The 19,369-nt window shown below is 49.8% G+C and overlaps 6 protein-coding genes across 6 annotated transcripts; 4 read left to right on the forward strand and 2 right to left on the reverse strand.

The window, feature by feature from the left end:
• Positions 1-1,100: 1,100 nt before the first annotated feature.
• PV10_00734 (uncharacterized protein) lies at positions 1,101-2,203 on the reverse strand (the record flags this gene model as incomplete). The annotated part of the gene is made up of 2 exons (XM_016364846.1): positions 1,101-1,921; positions 1,987-2,203. 2 exons carry the CDS (start codon positions 2,201-2,203, stop codon positions 1,101-1,103), a joined length of 1,038 nt encoding a protein of 345 aa, XP_016228495.1.
• A 1,116-nt stretch (positions 2,204-3,319) lies between these two features.
• Positions 3,320-3,880, forward strand: PV10_00735 (3-dehydroquinate dehydratase, type II; the record flags this gene model as incomplete). The annotated part of the gene is made up of 1 exon (XM_016364847.1): positions 3,320-3,880. The coding sequence occupies exon 1, from the start codon at positions 3,344-3,346 to the stop codon at positions 3,878-3,880; it is 537 nt and encodes a 178-aa protein (XP_016228496.1). The 5' UTR covers positions 3,320-3,343.
• Positions 3,881-10,818: 6,938 nt separating this feature from the next.
• Positions 10,819-13,973, forward strand: PV10_00736 (uncharacterized protein). The gene is made up of 2 exons (XM_016364848.1): positions 10,819-11,031; positions 11,086-13,973. The coding sequence occupies exons 1-2, from the start codon at positions 10,891-10,893 to the stop codon at positions 13,405-13,407; spliced, it is 2,463 nt and encodes an 820-aa protein (XP_016228497.1). The 5' UTR covers positions 10,819-10,890; the 3' UTR covers positions 13,408-13,973.
• A 244-nt stretch (positions 13,974-14,217) lies between these two features.
• PV10_00737 (uncharacterized protein) lies at positions 14,218-14,989 on the forward strand (the record flags this gene model as incomplete). Its single annotated transcript, XM_016364849.1, has 1 exon — positions 14,218-14,989. Exon 1 carries the CDS (start codon positions 14,351-14,353, stop codon positions 14,987-14,989), a length of 639 nt encoding a protein of 212 aa, XP_016228498.1. The 5' UTR covers positions 14,218-14,350.
• Positions 14,990-15,485: 496 nt separating this feature from the next.
• PV10_00738 (uncharacterized protein) lies at positions 15,486-16,662 on the forward strand. Its single transcript, XM_016364850.1, has 3 exons — positions 15,486-15,906; positions 15,971-16,262; positions 16,347-16,662. Exons 1-3 carry the CDS (start codon positions 15,669-15,671, stop codon positions 16,516-16,518), a joined length of 702 nt encoding a protein of 233 aa, XP_016228499.1. The 5' UTR covers positions 15,486-15,668; the 3' UTR covers positions 16,519-16,662.
• A 120-nt stretch (positions 16,663-16,782) lies between these two features.
• PV10_00739 (uncharacterized protein) lies at positions 16,783-19,128 on the reverse strand (the record flags this gene model as incomplete). The annotated part of the gene is made up of 12 exons (XM_016364851.1): positions 16,783-17,189; positions 17,241-17,287; positions 17,333-17,395; positions 17,448-17,510; positions 17,562-17,942; positions 17,993-18,222; positions 18,274-18,327; positions 18,378-18,438; positions 18,487-18,501; positions 18,550-18,605; positions 18,650-18,874; positions 19,101-19,128. 12 exons carry the CDS (start codon positions 19,126-19,128, stop codon positions 16,895-16,897), a joined length of 1,518 nt encoding a protein of 505 aa, XP_016228500.1. The 3' UTR covers positions 16,783-16,894.
• Positions 19,129-19,369: the final 241 nt, after the last annotated feature.

Here is a 19,369-nt window from a genome sequence, read left to right on the forward strand (position 1 = left end):
ATGTATGCGCACGATACGGTTACGAGGCCATTGAACTATTTCACGAAGATCTCGAGGCAGTAGCCAATTCTTTACCTGAATCACACGCCCCTCAAGCGGCTGGAACATCGTTCGTTGACTCCACGCTCGAGCAAGAGCAACAACTTGCGGCCGCCGATTACATCTATAAGCTATGCAGCGGACATGGAATTGACATCTTGTGCTTACAACCTTTCATGCACTATGAGGGACTTGTCGACAGAGAAGAGCACAAACGGCGGATCGCAGAACTCCAGATGTGGATACGGCTGGCTCAGCGGCTTCACACAGACCTTATTCAAATACCTTCGTCCTTCCTCCCATTCACAGCCTGCACAGGAGACCGTACGAGAATTGTCGCAGATTTACAAGAGGTCGCGGATATAGGGCTACAGACAAATCCTATCACCAGATTTGCATATGAAGCTCTAGCTTGGGGTACTCATGTTAATTCGTGGGATGATGCATGGTCGATTGTCAATGCAGTTGACCGGTCCAACTTTGGAGCCTGTCTGGACACGTTCAATATTGCTGGCAGAGTGTTCGCAGACCCAGCTTCACCATCTGGCCTGAATCCTAATGCGGTCGAGGACATGCATTCCTCAATATCCAAACTTCGATCCGACCTGCCTCTTGCTCTGGACAAGGTCTTCTACGTCGAAGTATGTGATGGCGAGAGACTCGAACAACCTCTGATCAAGAGCCATCCCTGGTACGATCCCGAACAGCCTCCAAGAATGACATGGTCTCGAAATGCCAGACTGTTTCCATTCGAGCAGCCAGGGTATCTTCCTGCGATCGAGATACTCGAAGCCATCTGCGAAGCTGGCTACCACGGTCACATTTCATTCGAACTCTTTTCTCGTACCGCAAATCAACCAGAAGCCTCAGTACCTGAAGATCATGCTCGTCGTGGCATGATAGCTTGGAAGAAATTGCAGGAACATATGGGATGGGAGGCGAAGAAACTGGGGTCTCATATCGAGAGACCAGACTCGGGATTTCACGAGTCTGAGAACACTGAGCAGTATTCCAGTGCGCGGCTCTAGTTTCCTGCCCATGTCTTTCCATAAGAATGAAGATCACACCCCTGGACGGTTGTAGTCCAGTGTACGTACACGTCTCCATACCTCTCTTACAACTCTCTCTTGCCCTTGTCTCGCAGTCTCTCCAGGACTGTCGCTTGCCGGTCGAATTGCAAGATACAGGCGTCCGCCCAGATTGGCATCGTTAATCGGAGCCGTGTCAATATCTTTGGGTGGATTTGCAGTTGTGACCAAGCCCCCTGCCTCCTGCAATAAGCAGATACCGGCAGCGACATCCCATTCCCAGCAGCCTCCTTCCCACCAAATATCAAAAGACCCCATCGCCGTATATGCAAGATCCAAGGTGGCGCTCCCAAGGCTTCTGACCCCGTGCACCATTCCGCCTTTGCCGTCCCTCCCACCTATCTCGGCTGCCATATTCATAAAGCTGTCTACTTTGCGGTGTAGATTGCCATCAGGCCGATCTCTTCGGTCCTTCCCCCACTCGCACGAGAAGACGCATCTGGACGGGGCGTTCTTGGGGATTGGTCCAACTCCGACGTTACCCAGGAATGGTAGTCTTGTTGTCTCATTCAACCACGCCCCTCTTCCCTTACACGCGGAAAAGAATTGGTTCAACAGTGGTGCGTACACGATACCAATGACTGGCTTCTGATCGACGACAAGAGCAATGCTAACGCAAAACATGGGAAATGCGTGGGTAAAATTGACGGTTCCGTCCAGCGGGTCTACAATCCAAGTTGGGTCGCTTTTGACCAGATATTCCTTGGATGAGCCCTTGGAGTATGTCTCTTCCCCAATGAAGGAGTGGCCTGGGTACTGTTTCTGGATGGCGTTGTGGATGAACTCTTCGACCTCTAAAAAGTGTTTGTTAACACCAACCAGTCCCTATGAACATGACAACGAAATCAGGGAATATTACCATTATCAGTTTTTGTTACAATATCCACTGCATTCAACTTTTCCTCCATGACCAATTCTTCCAAAGCCTCTACGCTGGCACCGGGAACGGCATCTCGCCTGCGTTCCGCTAGACTCTTGAGAAGAATCTCCCCCGCATCCTTGCCCAACTGAATAGCGAACGTATAGATCTGACTTAGCTCATCGTCTGGTATATATTGTCTTCCAGGGTCGGGCATGGTCACTATCTCGTGCAATGAATGTAGATATGAGGTGTCTCAGTGTGTCTTCCGCAACAGTGAGAGTGGTGGTTGTTCTGAGTGCGGAATTCTTTGATCGACCATCGGCTATCCACGGTCAGTCACCAATCGCTGTCCAAGCCTCTCAAATGCCGAGAGCGTCGGACAAGACTTCTCCCGAAAGCTACAACGTCATCCCTTCGGTGACAGGCCTAGGTTGATTGGTACCATTGTATTTTCCCATGTTCACGAAGACAAATGCGCTATCATGGATTTGGGTCGTCGCAAAGACGGCATCACTTGACTTCTCGAATAGCTGTCTACCTGAGAATGCTCACTGTACCAAAGCATGCCTTCTATTCACCAATCAAAAAGTCACATGGGAGCCATTGTCTAGCATAGAATCATCCAAGTACAATGATTAAGCGATTTGAAGATGGTTCTAGAACACAGACAACTACCAATCGCTAGAGATGTGAAGCATGGTTGCATTTCTTGTTCTGTGATTCGAGAACACCTAACATCCTCATATGTAAGTGTTTTCATTACGGTTCGGTGGTAGACGACACTCGGACAAACAAGCACTGGCAAGGCTCGGCTCGACAGGGGCTAGATAAATCCTCAATGACTCCAGTGAGGTCTGGGGGGAGAAAGTGAATATTATAGAAAAGACCATCATATTGAAGTGAGTATAAAACGTATAAGAAGAGAAAGTGCTATGCATGCGGCGGCTTTTTAAGGATTATGAAACATAAGCATTCTGCTGCAAATAAGTTTTCAGCTCCCGGGGGTTAAGTAGATGCATGGCGTGGTGCCTAATCGGATGCCCACATGGAGCACCGGGTAAAGATTTGTTAGGAGGGTTTTTCCTTAGGCTATGCCCTGTAAGAGGCTCGAGGGGCTCTTGGTCCTGCGGCGCCCCGCATGGCCTTGGATTTAGATTCATCATCGGGACTGCCTAGACATACCTAATATACCACTTCATTCATTCGACAGTCCCTGAACAAATACACGAGCGGTTCAGTTCGTAAACTTTCAGATACACAAGAATTATCAAGCACATTATTCTCAACCGGTCATTCAAGCAGGGAGAATTACCTTTGGTCACATATGTCAGTCAGGGTCTATTGAATCAGAATCATGTCGACCTCGACAGAATCCTCGTCCGCACCACCAGCACGCAAAATCCTGCTCATCAATGGCCCCAACCTGAATCTTCTTGGGATGCGAGAACCACACATCTATGGTAGCACGACACTGGCACAAGTGAACGAGACAATCGTGCAACAAGCATCCACACACAAAATTACAGTGGTCCCGTTCCAATCTAATCACGAAGGACAGATTGTGGATTTCTTGCATTCGCACTTCGTGCCACAGACCAACAACACCCAGCAGTCATCATCGACATCAACAATACGTCCTCCGCGCATAGCGGCCATCATCAATCCCGGTGCTTTTACACACACGTCAGTGGCGATCCGCGATGCGTTGCTCGGCACATCTATCCCGTTCGTCGAAGTTCATATCAGCAATGTCCATGCCAGAGAAGAGTTTCGTCATAAGAGTTTTTTCAGTGATAAAGCATCGGGCATTGTCGTTGGTCTTGGCGTATATGGCTATGAGGTTGCCTTGGAGTTCTGGCGTAGACGATGGGATAAGGAAGATAGTGAATGACATGTAAATTGGTGTATATATACCTATAGTATTTTCATCATGGAGAAGCTGCTGAACCATCATTCATGTGGCATACTCTAGCAGTAACAATGCAATCAAGTTTCCAATCCGGCGCCTGGCACCATACTAGGGTTAGGGTTACTAACCCTACTTTTCAAATTCACTCAAATGAGGATTGAGTAATATGTAGAAACAAGGCTCTGTACAATAATGATAGTGAAATGAAATTGGATGTTAAGCTTTGAACTGATCTTAATAATGCCTTTGTCATCGATATCGATGAAATTTCTGACAAGAGACCCTGCCGTATATACCCTTGGACTGTGACCTACACCTTCTCGACATGTGTGTCTCCTACAGCACGAAACTCCTTGTCTTCTGCAGAGATGCTTTGGCGGCGGAAATCCTGATCCTCGATGCGGAGAGATGCAAGAACAGCCTTGTGCGCCTTGCGAGCAGGATATTCGCGGCTGAAGAGCTTGTCCATTGCCTCCAAAGGAACGCCCTTGGTCTCTGGAACCAAATAAAACACAAAAACCGCGGAACAGAGCATTAGCGAGGCGAAGAAGAAGTAGACGCCGAATCCCATGCTGGCGAACATCTGAGGCGTGAAGCGTGCAATGATAAAATTCCAGAACCAGTTGTTCGCAGCAGCAAAAGCTTGTGCCAAAGTTCTAACGTTTTGGTTGAACATCTCCGAATTTAGAACCCAGGGCGTGCCGTTCCATGACGGTGTGTAAAAAGTTGTCCACAGGTAGAAGAAGAACATAGCAGAGATGCCTCCTGAGGATAGGGTACTGCTAGGATTGTCCGCGGGCTTCGCAACGGCAATATAGCCGCCAATATACCACATACAAAGTGAGCCTGCGACAGCACCGTACAGGAGAAGAGCCCGACGTCCAAGTTTGTCGATAAGGAAGAACAACCAAAAAAGGGTAACGACAGTCTTGATGACACCAAAGATACCCGTGGTGAGAAGAGAAGTATTTGTGCCAGTGATGCCAATGCTGCGGAAGATAACTGGAGAATAGTAGTTAATGGCGTTAATACCAGTTGCATTCTGCCAAAGGAAGAGGGAACCTCCGAGGAGGAAGCGGTATGTGGTCTTTCGGTCGTGAATGACGGCTCGGAATGGTTGCCAGAAACCCAAGCCAACACTAAGTCGTTGCTCTTCGATTGCGTTGTCGATGGCAAAGATTTCCTCTTGCATGTAGACATCATCGACTGGCAATTGACGTAGCCAGGTTAAGTTCTGAATGCCTTCTTCGCGGCGGCCTCTAGAGAAGAGCCATCGAGGGGATTCCTTGATCATGAATGCACCAGCGAAGAGTAGACCAGAAGGAATGAGCTGCACAGCAAAGGGGATGATCCACTGTCTGTGAGAGGGCTCCATGGTTCTGTTGACGCCGTAATTGATCCAGAAGCCAACCAGGCCACCGATTTGCCAGGCCATTTCATACAAGCCGACCAGTCGCCCACGGATAGCAGGGGGCGCTATCTCGGAGCAGAAGATTGGACTCAGGTTACTGGCTCCACCAACGCCGACGCCAGCAAGCACTCGGCCAGCGTAGATGAGGCCAAGGCCACGCTCTCCGTTGGCTCCCAGCATCATGCCCGCCCCTAAGGTGAAGACGGCCGCCATGACAGCAAGGCCCAATCGTCGGCCGAGGTAGTGACCAATTATATATGCGAAAAATGCGCCAAAGAATGCACCAGCTTGGTAGCATGATCTAGAGCTAAGGTCAGCAAGTGTCGAAACTGGTTTCTTGGGTGTGAGACTTACACAATGTTGGCAGTGAGCAGGTTGATCTCACTCTGGGATTTGGAAGGAAAGTCGAACTCGTCGCGGAACGAAGGCAGAGCGAGTGTCCCACCAATGAAAGCACTGTCGTAGCCGATCATGATGGCAGCGGAGCCAGCGACGGCAGCGGAGAAGTAGACTCGCCAATTGTAGACACATTTTGGTGTCGGGCGGTCTTCGACCAAGGTGAGTAGACCCATGTTGAAGAGATGCTAGTGAAGAGGCTGAGAGGTGAAGAGATGTCGTGAGGATCTGGAGAAGTGAATCATATCTGGGGAACGGGGAAGGGATTGAAGTTTTTTAAGTAGTAGCGACGCAAGCTGTAAACGCACCATGACTCCAGAGGAGGCGAGCAGCCTTTCCCACAACCGTGAGCCACCATGTGAAGGACCAGTCCCGACCCGACTGGCCAAGCTCGATGAGAGTAAGACTCTGGCAAAGGCTTTTTCCTTGCAGTGGAGGCATCAAATCCCGAGGGGCGTGTAGGCGACATAAACCTGGGGCCAGGCTCTGATGCGGAGCGAGTCTGAGGTGCAGAAGATCCCCAGAAACCTGGCAGATGAGAGGGGAGAAAGGAGGGCATTGGCGAACGAGCCAGTCAGAATCCAGCAAATTCACAAGACTCAAACTCTCTGTCGCTGCGTGTCACGGTGGAAAAAGACTTTGCCGCCATGAATCCGAACTGAAGGTGGCGCTGGAGAAGGAGTCTCCCGCTGGGATTGGAGAAGCCTCACAACAGGGATTGTACTCCAGAGTTACATCGGCAGCGTTCGGCTGTGGTAGATCTGACAAAACAGTAGGCGTAAAAAGACTTTTGTTCGAATGAAATAGTTTTGTCTTAGAGAAGGTGGACGCGGACTTGTGGATCAATGGTACAGGAACAAACACTCAACTTCATGTTGTGGGGTAAGTTTTACTTCACTTTCACAGAAGCCGATCCTTTTTGTACATTCTTATGACTTGTTAATAATTTCTCCCTGTCGAGGTGACACGACTCACTGCAACTGAAATGGCCTCCCACGCACCAGACACCTCGTCTTTGGACCGAGTAGCATATCTTTGCGGCTACCCTATAGCACACTCCAAGTCTCCCACCTTACATCATGCCATATATTCGTCCATCGGTCAAAACTGGGGCCAGCTATTATTTGAAACCCAGGACCTAGAAAGCTTTTTAGATTATTTCAAGAAGGACCCAAAATGTATGGGCACCGGAATCACCATGCCATTTAAAGTCGCCGTCATTCCCTATCTAGACGAGTTGACGGAGGAAGGTAGAGTGATTGGCGCTATCAACACTATTTTCTTCAAAAGTCGACCAGACGGATCAAGGATTTATTGTGGTACAAACACAGACTGCTTAGGGATTCGAGATGCATTCCTGAATAATGTCAAAGGCACCCCATATCGCGGAAAGCCAGGCGTTGTGGTCGGTGGTGGAGGAACCTGCCGAGCGGCCATTTATGCCCTCCAGAAATTTCTAGGCTGCTCCCCGATATACATCGTCAATCGAGACGCCGCTGAGGTCGAGGAAGTACTAAAAGAATGTCGTGCGCAGGGGGTGGCAGATGACCTAGTCCATGTGTCTTCTGTTGCCCAGGCAGAGGCTCTAAATCCCCCCGGGGCTATCGTCAGCGCGGTTCCTAATTTTTCTCCTCGCACTGAGGGTGAAATCACGGCGAGAGCCATCTTATCCACTTTTCTCAATGCCACTAAAGGTGCCCTTCTCGAAATGTGCTATCACCCTTCTCCAAACACCGAGATTTCGCAATTAGCAGGGAACTCTGGTTGGCAGGTCATTGGAGGAATTGAGGCAATGATTGGTCAAGGGTTTGGCCAAGCGACTTTGTGGACTGGCATTGAGATTAATGATAAGATGAGAGATGCAACAAGACAAGCAGTGTTGAGCTCTCTGGAGACCACTCATTGAATGAGTGAGTCACAAATCACAGCCAATGGTATCTCAATTTGTACATTAGAGTCTTGGATATCTTACAACGGACGGACTTCAAAAGCGTTCCTAATGGAGAAACTCCTCCCCGTCCACCAGATAAGAAGTGTTCTGCTTGATCGTGCTGTATACAGCCCCAGACATGCACCGTTTCGGAGCCTTTCTGCCCGTCATCGTCTCAAATTGAGCGTAGGCTTGCTCAAGCAATGTTTCGATTCCATCGACCAGGACCCACGGCCGCTTGTTGGCTGCGCGGTATTGCTTCATCTGCGCAAGAAGAGGGGTTTCCTTGGTCATATATGCCATTTCAACTACCACCCCACCGCTTGGTGATTCCCGCCAGCTGTCAGGTAACTCGAAATGAGCGCCGGGGTTACCGTCAATCAGTTCATGTGTGACGCATGATACCACAATCGTTGGCAACGCAAAGTCCGGTGGCCAGGGTTGGGAGATGGATTCGAGGACTTTGACAGTGTCCTGTTCAAAGGTCCCACTGGATCTGTTAGCCCATTCATTAAAGTGGTCAGCCATGGCCTTTGTGTTGGCCGCCGTTCTGTTGAAGACAAAGATGGCCTTGCAACCCAGCTGAAGCATAGCGTAAACCGCCGCTCGAGCCATCCCTCCGGCACCAATCACAAGGGCTGTGGTCTTGGGTTGAATGGCATTGCGCGGTGATAAACTACGACTGACACAATTCATGATGCCAATGTAGTCGGTGTTTTCCCCAAACCAACCTGCAATGGTTCCACCCCGATTTCGATTCTGTGCCTGGTTTTGCAGGGAGGCGACTGCGCCAGTAGGATCGGATCTCAATGGTACCAATGTGTTGACCGCCCCAATAGCATTGGCATGTCCGCTCAACGCCGTCAACTTTGGGACCACTTTCACTTTATATGGCTGGACTATGCTCAAACCTCCAAGATAGTCGTCCTTGGCAAGTTCAGCAATATCATCCCAGGAACCAATATTCCGGGTACTGTAAGAATGTTGAAGTCCCAAATGCTCGTAGGCGGCGTTGTGCATCACGGGAGACAATGACCCCGAAACGTCACCGCCAACGATATAAAATTTAAGACGGTCAAAGACAAAATTTTCAAATAGGGCGGCTAGGATCAGGCGAGAGGAGAGCATGGGTTTAAAATCATTTTGATAATTGATTTCGTGTGCGGGGAGAGATGGATGTGTGACTGATGTCAGCATTGGATTCAGAATCTGTGACGTCCTCCCTAGTAGTCCGGCGTTATAGGCGATGGGAGTAAGATGAAATTCGGGCGTGTTTCTCAGTTCCTCAATAAACCACCTCAGGGTATCATTGTCCTGGCGTGACGACGGCATATTGAGAAGGCGAACGAGGTCAAGCTCGAGTGCTCTGCCCTTCAAGTATAGCTCTTTCCACTTTGGGTCTTTCCAGCTGTTCACTGTCGGCCGCGGGTTCACGTAGCTACCGATCAATTTTGTATGGCCTTTCATTTGTTTGAGAGCCGCAAAGTATTTTTCCTCTAGATCGAGGTCCACAAACATATACTCGACTCCCAGGCGAAGACCATGTTGTAAGACAGCCAGGTAATTTTCGATGCTCGCGGTTTCGGAAAGACGACGACTTGCCGAAAGCAAGATTGGAGTTTCAAGCGTTCTCCGAGCAGTTGCCAGCAATTCATTCAAGACTTTGACTGTATTGTACCTCCATTGATCCACATAGATTCCTAGAACATCTCCCGCAGACTCGAGCTGAGCGAAGTCGATACGTCCATCGGCAAAATCCGAGAGTCGCACACGAAGCATGTGAGAATATGGCCTCAATTCGGTGGGTACCTCAATGGAGAATGGAGAGTCAATCTTTGCCGAAGCCAAAGAAGCGCCGGTGATGAATCGAACAAAGCGTGAGAAATCGGCTTGAAGATTGCGTAGCTTGAAAGAGTAGTTGGGAGATGCGCGGTCTGGCGCATCGTGCTCTGAAAGGACAGTGGATTCATCCTCTAGGTTGTAGAACTCGAAGTTGGAGCACTTCCTGTGCGTAGTATTGCCATGTTCGAGGAGCTTTGCGGAGCGGTCATCGAGTTGGAGCAGCGACTTTATCCTGCCCATGTCCCTGACCACAAACACAACAGGGTTGGTCTCGCAGTACTTTTTCAGGTACACCTGGAGGCCGCTGGTAAGGCTCCCAAGACCACAGTCGATGACGCAGCCATGCTTATTGTCCTCGAGCATACGCTTGGACGACTCAACATCCTGTTTGTGAAATTGCTCGCTACCGTGGATTTTGAGATAGTCCTGTCTGGACAAGCCATTGATGCTGTGGAAATAATGATCCTCGGTCACAAATCTTCTTCCCAAGGCGGTGGCCGCAATAAATCCGAGCGAACGCTTCCCCGATGCTCTGATTCCAATCAGGACCAGAGATGCATCGGGGTGGAAGACACGGGTCCCAGAAGCTGGGGATTTAACATGGATATTAGGGCCTGTACCATTCAAAGTGGATGTCGTTTCCCGAAATGCGGTGGCTACATCACTGTGCTCGCGAGGTGATGCCACAGCTGAAGTGAGTGGAGTAGAGGTATCTGAGATGGACCCATGGATGTGGGAGAGGCGATCAATCCTGTTCCTGTTGGAGGTTTCCATGACCAGAAGGCTTTATCATAAAGCCATTGTCCCGTCATGAAATAGTCAAAACAGCGAGCGTCTATAAGAACAATAGAACTGATAGTCTAGAACCTGGCAGCACTCAACTGAGAAAGAATATCAGCCCAATGAGTGTCTGACATAGACATGGGTGAAGTCTCTGGAGGGAGATCTGTGCGAGAAAGGGCTGATTGGGCTATCAGACTGCTGTCAGTCCTGGTCAAGGGAGGACACTCGGCTATATAACGTCTGTTGGCATCAGGAACAAGGAGAGAGGAGTTGCCTTGTCTGGACTGGAGGAAGGAAGCCAACCACCATGTGATGGAAGGAGCTGACGTCCGAGCGTTCACACGGCTTGGTAGGCACCGTGGCACCTACTAGGGTAGCTCCTTCTCCGCTTCCCCGCTCTGGTGATTGCCCCTCGGCGCCTCGGGCCCTGTTGGGTGCACCTTCCGAAGCCTAAATCAACACCTGCCCCATGCATTCTCAGTCACGTGATCCGGCAACGTTTCATCCAATTCAGACCTCGTTCATTCAACTCTCTTGCCTTGTCCTGCAGCCCAGCATGATGAATTCCATGTCTGAGATACCAGTCAAGTGCTCTTCTCGACTGCAAGGCCTTGCGTATCCTGAAGATGGATGCTGCCCCAGCGTCATCTTGTAATGGCCTCGTCTCGGACCAACCTTGCCCAAAGAGCTGTCAACAGCGACGTCGAAGATGATCCCTCCTCGCGCCCGAGAGCTCGTGTCTCTCGTGCTTGTGCCAGGTGCAGAAGCAGAGTAAGCCCTATTTGACCCGTTTGCCCAAGATTTCAGCATCTGATCCACGTCTAGAAAGATAAGTGCGACGGAAAACACCCGCAATGCTCAAATTGTATCAGTGCGAGCCAACCTTGCCTATACCTGCCAGCGAGCAAAAAGAGGGGACTGCCAGAAGGCTATGTTCGAGGCATGGAAAAGCTCTGGGCCGTCATGCTACAGAAGATCAATGGTCTGGACAATACGGTAAGCCGTGTTGTCGTGGAGCACCAGCAAGATCTCCTGCGCTTGTGGAACCATCACAAACATGGCGAGGCTTTACATGCAACCTGGAAGGATTCCAAGGTCTTGTCAGAGCTCGAGAAGCTGTTGTCTCAGTTGGACCAGCCTGCCTCGAATGACCTCAAAAGAAAAAGAGATCGAGACGAGCAAGACAACATCGCCGACACATATGGAGATGACTTAGGGGCGTCCGTTCAACTTGAACCAGAATATCGTGTCAGTGATTTACTGCAACCGGAGCAGGCTACTCCCAATAACACCTCCTTGAACCATTTACCGTCTGCCAACGCTGGCAGGCATCTTCCAGACATGGCACCAGGCTTGATCGATCATTACTTCGTCTACACCCATTGTTGGTTCCCCGTCCTTAGCAAGCCTTTGACTTTGAAGACCTTTTATGAGTGCCGTAGGCAAAACACTGGCCCTCTCCCAGACACATCGGCCCTTGCTTGTCTGTGGGCTCTTTGTGCCTACACTCGCCAGCAAGCACTTCATTCTCAGCTCCCATTGTCGGACCGCGAAAGGATAGCAAGCCAGGTTGAAACTTGGCGCACGATTGCCGGGGAGCTGATTCCCCGAGATGGAGAGGGGTCGCATCCTGGCCACGTGCAAGCTCTTCTCCTCTTGGTATTGCTAGACTTGGGACTTGGGAGATGGAGCTCGGCTTGGGTTATGGTGGGCCAAGCGGTACGTATGCTGCTGGACAGAGTTCCCGCTCTACAAAACCCTCCTAAAGAATGGCTGGCAACACTGCAGGGAAGTTTTATCTTAGATACGATGGTGGCTAATCGTCTTGGACGACCCCCGCATCTACAAAGCGAACACATCAGGTGGACGAAACGTCTTGATCAAGACTCGCACGAGGAATGGGAACCATGGAATGCACCATCTCGCACTGGTGCTGAGTTCCAAGAACCGGCTTTCACTGTCAGTTGTTTCAATAGGGCAACAGAGCTTTGTTTGATATTGAATGCTAAATCAGCAAGCCGCCCAAGCCAAGAGAGCTCCTATGACTTGGCCCTGCAAGTACAGAGAGTCGCCGAGTCAATGTCATTTCCAGTTGTGGCACTTGAAAGACGCCCCCCTCACCAGATGCTCCTCCAGTTGCAGTATTTTGCCACGTTGGTCAAGGTCAGTGACCTCAATGGTGAAGGTCAATTAGCGTCTTGCGGGAAATTTGTTGAAGTCTTGGAGCTTTGCAATGACCTTTGGAACGAGGGCGAGACGGCCGCCATACCGTCTCTTACTGTTCTTCTTTGTCACGATGTCGAATCCATTCTCTCCGCTCTACGTGACGTGCCAGGCACTCTACCTGTCAGTGTCTTACGGCAAAGGCTTCAACAGGCGAAGTCAAGGATGTCTGGCGGGTGGCCAAGTTTGAAGGTCAACACGCATCCTGACACCCTCGCACCGCAGAGCACCAGTCGGGATACTGGTCGACAACGTTCCAGTACAGCCGGAACTTTATTCCCTATTCTCGATACGGCAACAAACACAACACCTTCATTGCTGTCCACTCAGTCTTCATTTTGGCCCGTTCAGAAGGAACCGATTACCATGCAGAGGCGAACAACAGGCGGCGGTAATGAGATGGTGATTCCCCCCATTCTTCACGATCCCAAGATTTCGCACATGATCCAGACTTTTGACCCACAGCAACAGCCACAGCCAGCTCTGTCGAATCAATCTCTGGATTACAGTTCCATGAGCATAGACATACCAGATCCTCAGGAGCGACTCAACCCATTTTTGCCCATAGGCAGCGAAGAGCAGCCGATTGGTGGAGCGACAAGTTCGCCCAGTTTCAATGGGGACGAGATCGACGCACTGTTTCATGAGATGGCCGAACTCGACACAACTCAGTGGTCTCTGAATCGAAGCCAAGGGTTGAGGGATTTTGGATTTCAAGACGACTCTACCTTTGAAGCCTTTTGTAACGACCCAGATCGGCTCATGCTATCTGACAATTATATGGGTCCTGGCTTCAGCAATAATGTCACCCACGTTAGCGATCAAGCTGCATACTCTCCGTCGCTTCAGCCGCAAGTTGGAGGCTCAGGCATGAAACAAGGCGCAGCTACTTTTGATATCTTTGACGGTGCTTGGAAAGGGTGAAAGCCTCGTCCACGGGCTTGTATGGCGCCATAGTAGACAGGGAGGAAAGGCCTTGGTGAAAGGATGCGACGGATGTCCAAGGATTGATATGTGTGAGTAGGATACGGTATCCGGACATAGTATCAACATGCTTTCCGGTCATTCGCCTAAATCAGCAGAGCCTGCAGATTGTGCGGCCGATGGAGCCAATTGTGTCACGTAGGAGTTGGAGGCTTGGAGGGGGCCGAAACGGGCTGCATCCAAGGACGCAAAGACCGTGAGGATCTAGGATTGGGAGGGCGATCGGAATGCATTGGCAGAAGCGAGGCTGATTTGGAAAGGGAGCTCTACATCAAACTCAACGTATCGGTAGTCGCGCCGCTGCCTTCTCACGAGTCAAAAATCGACCATTCGCATACTGGAAAAGCTGGTCTTGACTGATCGGTTTCCCTACGCCGGTGATCAGATGCTGCAGCGTTTAGCGTGTGATCTATTTTACCACGACATGATTAGGAGATTCTCTCTGATGAGCTCAATCGAGGAGATGAGAGGAATGACATTATAACCGCCCTGGGCGAGCAGCAAGGTGCATTCAACCTTGCATAATGCATGAAGAAGTTGAAGGTGATGGTCGTGATCAACCCAAGCTGTGATGGCGAAAAGCAGCTGTTGCTTCTGCGAGTATCTCGTATTGGGTCAGTAAGCACACTTGACTCATTCGCTACCAGAGATGCGTTCGCCAGCTTAGCGTCTGGTGGGGAGTCGTCAATGTTCTAGGTAGGCCCCCTCGGCCCCTACAGCAGGCGCCATGGTCGCCCCCAGCCTTACAATATGAGCCCTTCGTGCGTCAAGTTATTGTAAATCGCTCAGCGACTCCCTCGACCTCAGATTCACTCTAATAAATGAACAGCAAGACATCCAAACGAGCACAGTGATCTGAGTCGCGAATCAACCCTCTTCAATCATGAATGATCTCAAGTATGAGCACGATATTATCGTGCCGTCAGTGCCTAATAAGATGCACCCATTCAGGTGCATGAACCTGCTTGCAGGCTCTGGAGGTCTTCCTATCTTCATCACCTTCGATGTAGGCCCACTGGTTCAACTACGCGGATCGTACGAAGCCCTCTCCTACGCGTGGGATCAGGCTCAAAAGTCGGCCAAAGTATTCGTCCTGAGAGACTCACCCGAAGATTATGCCCGGCGGTACATACTCGTTACCCCTGGCCTGCACAGCATTTTGAAGAATTTGCGGCATCCCACTCAAACCCGACGTCTGTGGATCGACCAGCTCTGCATCGATCAAGATGACAACAAGGTTGAGAAGGGGGGGCAATTCGCGATCATGCGGTTGATATATGAAGAAGCCGCAATGACTTTTGTGTTCCTCGACCAACCATCTTCAACCGAGAGGCCAATTTTGCCACTATTGGACAAGATGGAAGAATTCAAGAATGAGATAGACGAGAAATTTTATCGCCCATACTGGACGGCATACACCTCACTCACGTTTGCTCGTCGAAATGTTTCTAAGTTGAAATTCAAACCGAAACTAGATGAAACGATACATACTGTGGATGGTGGACACGATATCCAGACATAGGATTACTATCCTTTACCACTGAAGCCTTTATACTCCAACACAGTGCTCATAAGTTCCGACATGTTTTTACAAAGAGACTTGCCTTTCGAGGACCTAACCTAATGCTACTCACTTACACTTATCTACCTTGATATCACGACTACGAATACCTGCTTTTCACCCAGACAGCCATTCGCGGCATTGAACGGCATTCAGACTCGGCCAACTCAGAAACAGGGCGCCGTGAATGCCTACCAACTGACTAATGACTGGCGTAATTTTGCACCTACCAGATCGAACGAGGCGGCCGAGGGGCTACAGTAAAGGTTAGTCAGGACCCGTCAGAGTGAATACGCTGACTAATTGGGATATTCTTTGGCCGCTCGGCCCTCAGCCTGACGTGATTTCTCCACACTTACAATGGTGGGTACAGGTTCCTCTGTGTGGGATAACGAGGTAAGGTATGTAAGTGTCTTGAGTACAAATCTCTCTGGCTCAATGGATGTCGAACCTGACGAGACAAGAGACCAAGATTGATTGACTGATTGACTGATTAATTAATTAGGATAAAGTAGCAACCCTTCTCAGCACTCTCGCTCTTTACATCCCCATACACTACCTTAAAACTCCAATAGTGAGATATATATAAGGTACCTAAGTACTTGGGCATACGATAACATCTAAATCCACACACCTCACAATGTCCCAACCCATCCTCCTCATCATCGGCGCCGGACCCAACATTGGAGCCAGTGTGGCCAAGAGCTTTGCATCCAAAGGCTATCGCATCGCATTAGCATCTCGCAAAACCCCTTCGTTTGAAATCAAGGATTCACTACACGTTACCGTCGACCTAGCCAATCCATCACAAGTTCCAAGTGTTTTTGAAACCGTCAAGCAGAAATGGGGTGCTAGTCCCAGTGTGGTTGTTTATAATGGTATGATTCACATCCTCCATTCCAATCCATTCTATTCCGTCCTAACCTTCTCATGGCCAAATAGCCGCCGTCTTCTTCCCCGACCAAGGCGAAGATGTGCTTTCACAATTCGACTTCAAGAAATTCGAAACATCGAATGCGATCAACACCACTTCGGTGATTAGTGCTCTACAACAATCGGTTGCTGGATTCAAGACTCTACCTGCTTCGGCGTCCAAGACTTTTATCTTCACTGGGAATATGCTCAACAGTACTCCAGCTCCAGGGTTTTTGTTGTTTGGGGCAGGAAAGGCTACGACGGCTTATTTCATTAGACATCTCGTGCAGCAGAAATCGTATCAGGGGGATGGGATTAAGTATGTCATTCATTTATTTGCGTGACTTTTCGCCTATGTTGTGGTCTCTTTTTTTGTCATCCACTGACCTCCTCGCCTCTACAGATTCTACTATACAGATCAACGCCAGTCAAACGGTGCACCGATGGGTACCGGCGTCGAAGGAGACGCTGCAGGTATCGAGTATTTGAAACTTGCAGAGCGTCAGGATCAAGGTCCTTGGGATTACACATTTGTCAAGGGAGAGGGTTACAAAGACTTTTCATCGGCAAACTAGCTAGATTTCCACCTCTAGGGAGGTAGATGTGGAAACCATAGCTCAATCATCATCTGTCATGCCGTCTGCCCCAGGCTTCGACATCCTTTGTCAGCTGCAAGTGATCATATGAAACATCACAATGCCACCGTCGCTTCAAGGCTGAATGTCAGTAGCTTCTTCTGCCTTGTCCATGCTACTTCAGCTCTCTTGTCGACCGCTTTTTGTTGGCATTCTTCGTGCTGTGTCACCGCTTCACCAAGGACGACTGACTCGATCTCTCCAGTCCTGAAAAAGCACCGGCCTCAGCCGTTCCTCACAACATCAATCCGTCATCTCCACCGTCTCAAGGCAATCAAGCATGGCTTACGATGCGACTGGATCTCCGTGCATTCCTTTACCATTGGCCAGATGACGCGTCAGCGGGAGTTACCCATGCGCTCACATGGCCAGTAGACGCAGCGACTCCATTTGCCCAGCCATTGCTTCCAAAGCCGGTGGTTTCAGTTCCCTTTCCCCATCCATTTGCGCCCGAGGAAGCAGCACCACCGCCACCTTCCCAGTCATTGCCTCCAGACTTGGTCGCTCCATTGGCTTTACCATGTCCAGCATCGCCAGCATCGCCAGCATTGATCTCTCCACCATCCGCTGGAGCTTGGGGGCATCGATAACGACTATGGCCTTTCTCGTTGCTAAGAAGAACGTCAGTGAACCACCGAGTTATGCAAAGAGTAGACACATACCAGATCTGGCAAGTGACCCTACTCCAATCTTTCTTCTTGGTACAGTCCTGTATCGTGTGAGTTTGTATCATCAACTCTCCAAAAATTCTCACCTTGCGCATGTGTCCTTCCTCGTCGCAGTTGGAACATACGAGCTTCTTGGGTTCTGGACATTCCTGCCATTTTGTCAGCTTTGTTCATTCCTCCCTCTTGCAGCACGTCGCTTACCTTGGCCATGTGGTCTTCAGCTCCGCAGTTTCGACACGCTCGAACCGGCTTGTTGGGACAGTCCTAGAGCAACAAGATCAGTATCCCCAGTCAACGTCAAGATAGAAGTATTACCTTGGCAAGATGCTCCGTAGATTCGCAAATCTTGCATGCACGACCTTGCTTTTCCTGAACCTGGGTGCAGTCACGAACACGATGACCTTCTTCATTGCAAATGTGGCACATGATTTTGGGTCCTTCCACCTCTTCGCGCTCTTCAGTGCATCCTTTGCGGGTGTGGCCGACCTGACGACAATTGGTGCACCACATGACTCCACGATCGAGAGGGATACCTGCATCTGCAAGTCGCTTCATATTCTCCTCGGCATCTTGAGGCCAAAGTGAGACCAGACTTGGACGCTGCACTTTGTCCGAGGTGAAGTATGCAACAGTGTACTTCTTGCCAATGTCCCCTTGGAGTGTGACGTTAGTCCAGGTAGGTCCATGTTCCTTTTCCTATATTATCCGTGAGCCAAAGTTTTTATCCTTGAAAAGAGTCATCATACCATAGCAATCAGGTAGATATTGAACTTTCGATCGCGAAATTCCTTCTCGAGTTCTGGATAAGTGTAGGCTGGTGCGGCTTTGGAAAGAATTTGTACAGCTTCTTTGAAGTCTGTAATATCTCGATCGTTGCTGGCTTCCTCAAGCATGGCCCAAGCCTCTGACTCAGACTTGACTGGGACATGATCGTTGTTCAGAACCCGAGCGGTTTTGCAATCTTGCGCATCGTGACCTTGTATCCATTGTTAGCCCCGTAGAGATCTGAATCAGCACCCACACCTACCTTCACCAGAACAATTGCGGCAGGTTCTCTTTGGACACGCTGCTGCCAAGTGACCTAAAAACAGGTCAGTACAGTATCATTGATACAGAAGCTGGTTCAATCACCTGGGTCTTCGCAAAGACGACAGTTGCGAGCTTTCGCCGGCTCCGTACAATCAGCCTTGGACTATATGAAGTGGTTAGAGATGACATCAACAGGAAGACTCCCTCGTACATGGCCTTCTTGGTCCTGGAGTATGGTCAATATGAGATCAGAGTAGAAGATCATAACACTTACGCAGTTGAAGCAGACTCGGGCAGGTTTGTTTGGGCAGTCTCGAGCGAAGTGACCTTCTATTCATTGTCAGCGAAATTTGGTCAATGGAAGCAACACTCACCTTCAGAACAAAAGCGACATTTGTTGTCGTTGTCATCTTGATTGTCATCTTTGAGACTTGGATCGAAGGCAGAATCGACTGCGCCAGCAGAACCGTTGCCGTTCCAACCGGAAGCATCGGCACTTGCGCCTGTATCATTCCAACCAGATCCGCTCGCAGCTACACCAGTATCATTCCAACCGGGGGCACTCGCAGTTGCACCAGCATCGTTCCAGCCAGGAGCACCTGCAAAGAAGGATAAGTAAATTAGCTTGGATTTCTTGACCACGTAAAGACGAAGACAATCTGACTTGGCTGTGGGTGTTCTGGGATGACTGGGAGCTCCAACTCTGTATAGCAACGCTTGGTTGCGCGACGTGTAATTCTCAGAGGCATGAAGAGGATCTCAGACCAACGAGTGGCAATGAGATGTGATGAAGAAAGGGGACAACCCAGAAAGAAGTTCACGTACCGGCAGCGCTGGATTCCCAGCCACTCATGATAAAGATTGTCTGGCCCTAAGATCTTGTCAGCAATCAAAGCAATCAGGCCAAGGGAGATTCCATGGTCAATAGAGTATGAACTTGGGCGAGATTGGTGTAAAACAGGGTTGTGGGTATGCTTCAAGGTTGGTGGCCTCGATTGGACTGCTCTCAGGAGCAACGGAGTGTCGACAACCTCGAATGCTCCTCGTCTAATGTGGGCATTGACATACCTAGGAGTACAGCAGCGGTTAGCTAG

This window comes from Exophiala mesophila (genome assembly GCF_000836275.1).
Source record: "Exophiala mesophila strain CBS 40295 unplaced genomic scaffold supercont1.1, whole genome shotgun sequence".
In the NCBI taxonomy this organism is placed as follows: domain Eukaryota; kingdom Fungi; phylum Ascomycota; class Eurotiomycetes; order Chaetothyriales; family Herpotrichiellaceae; genus Exophiala; species Exophiala mesophila.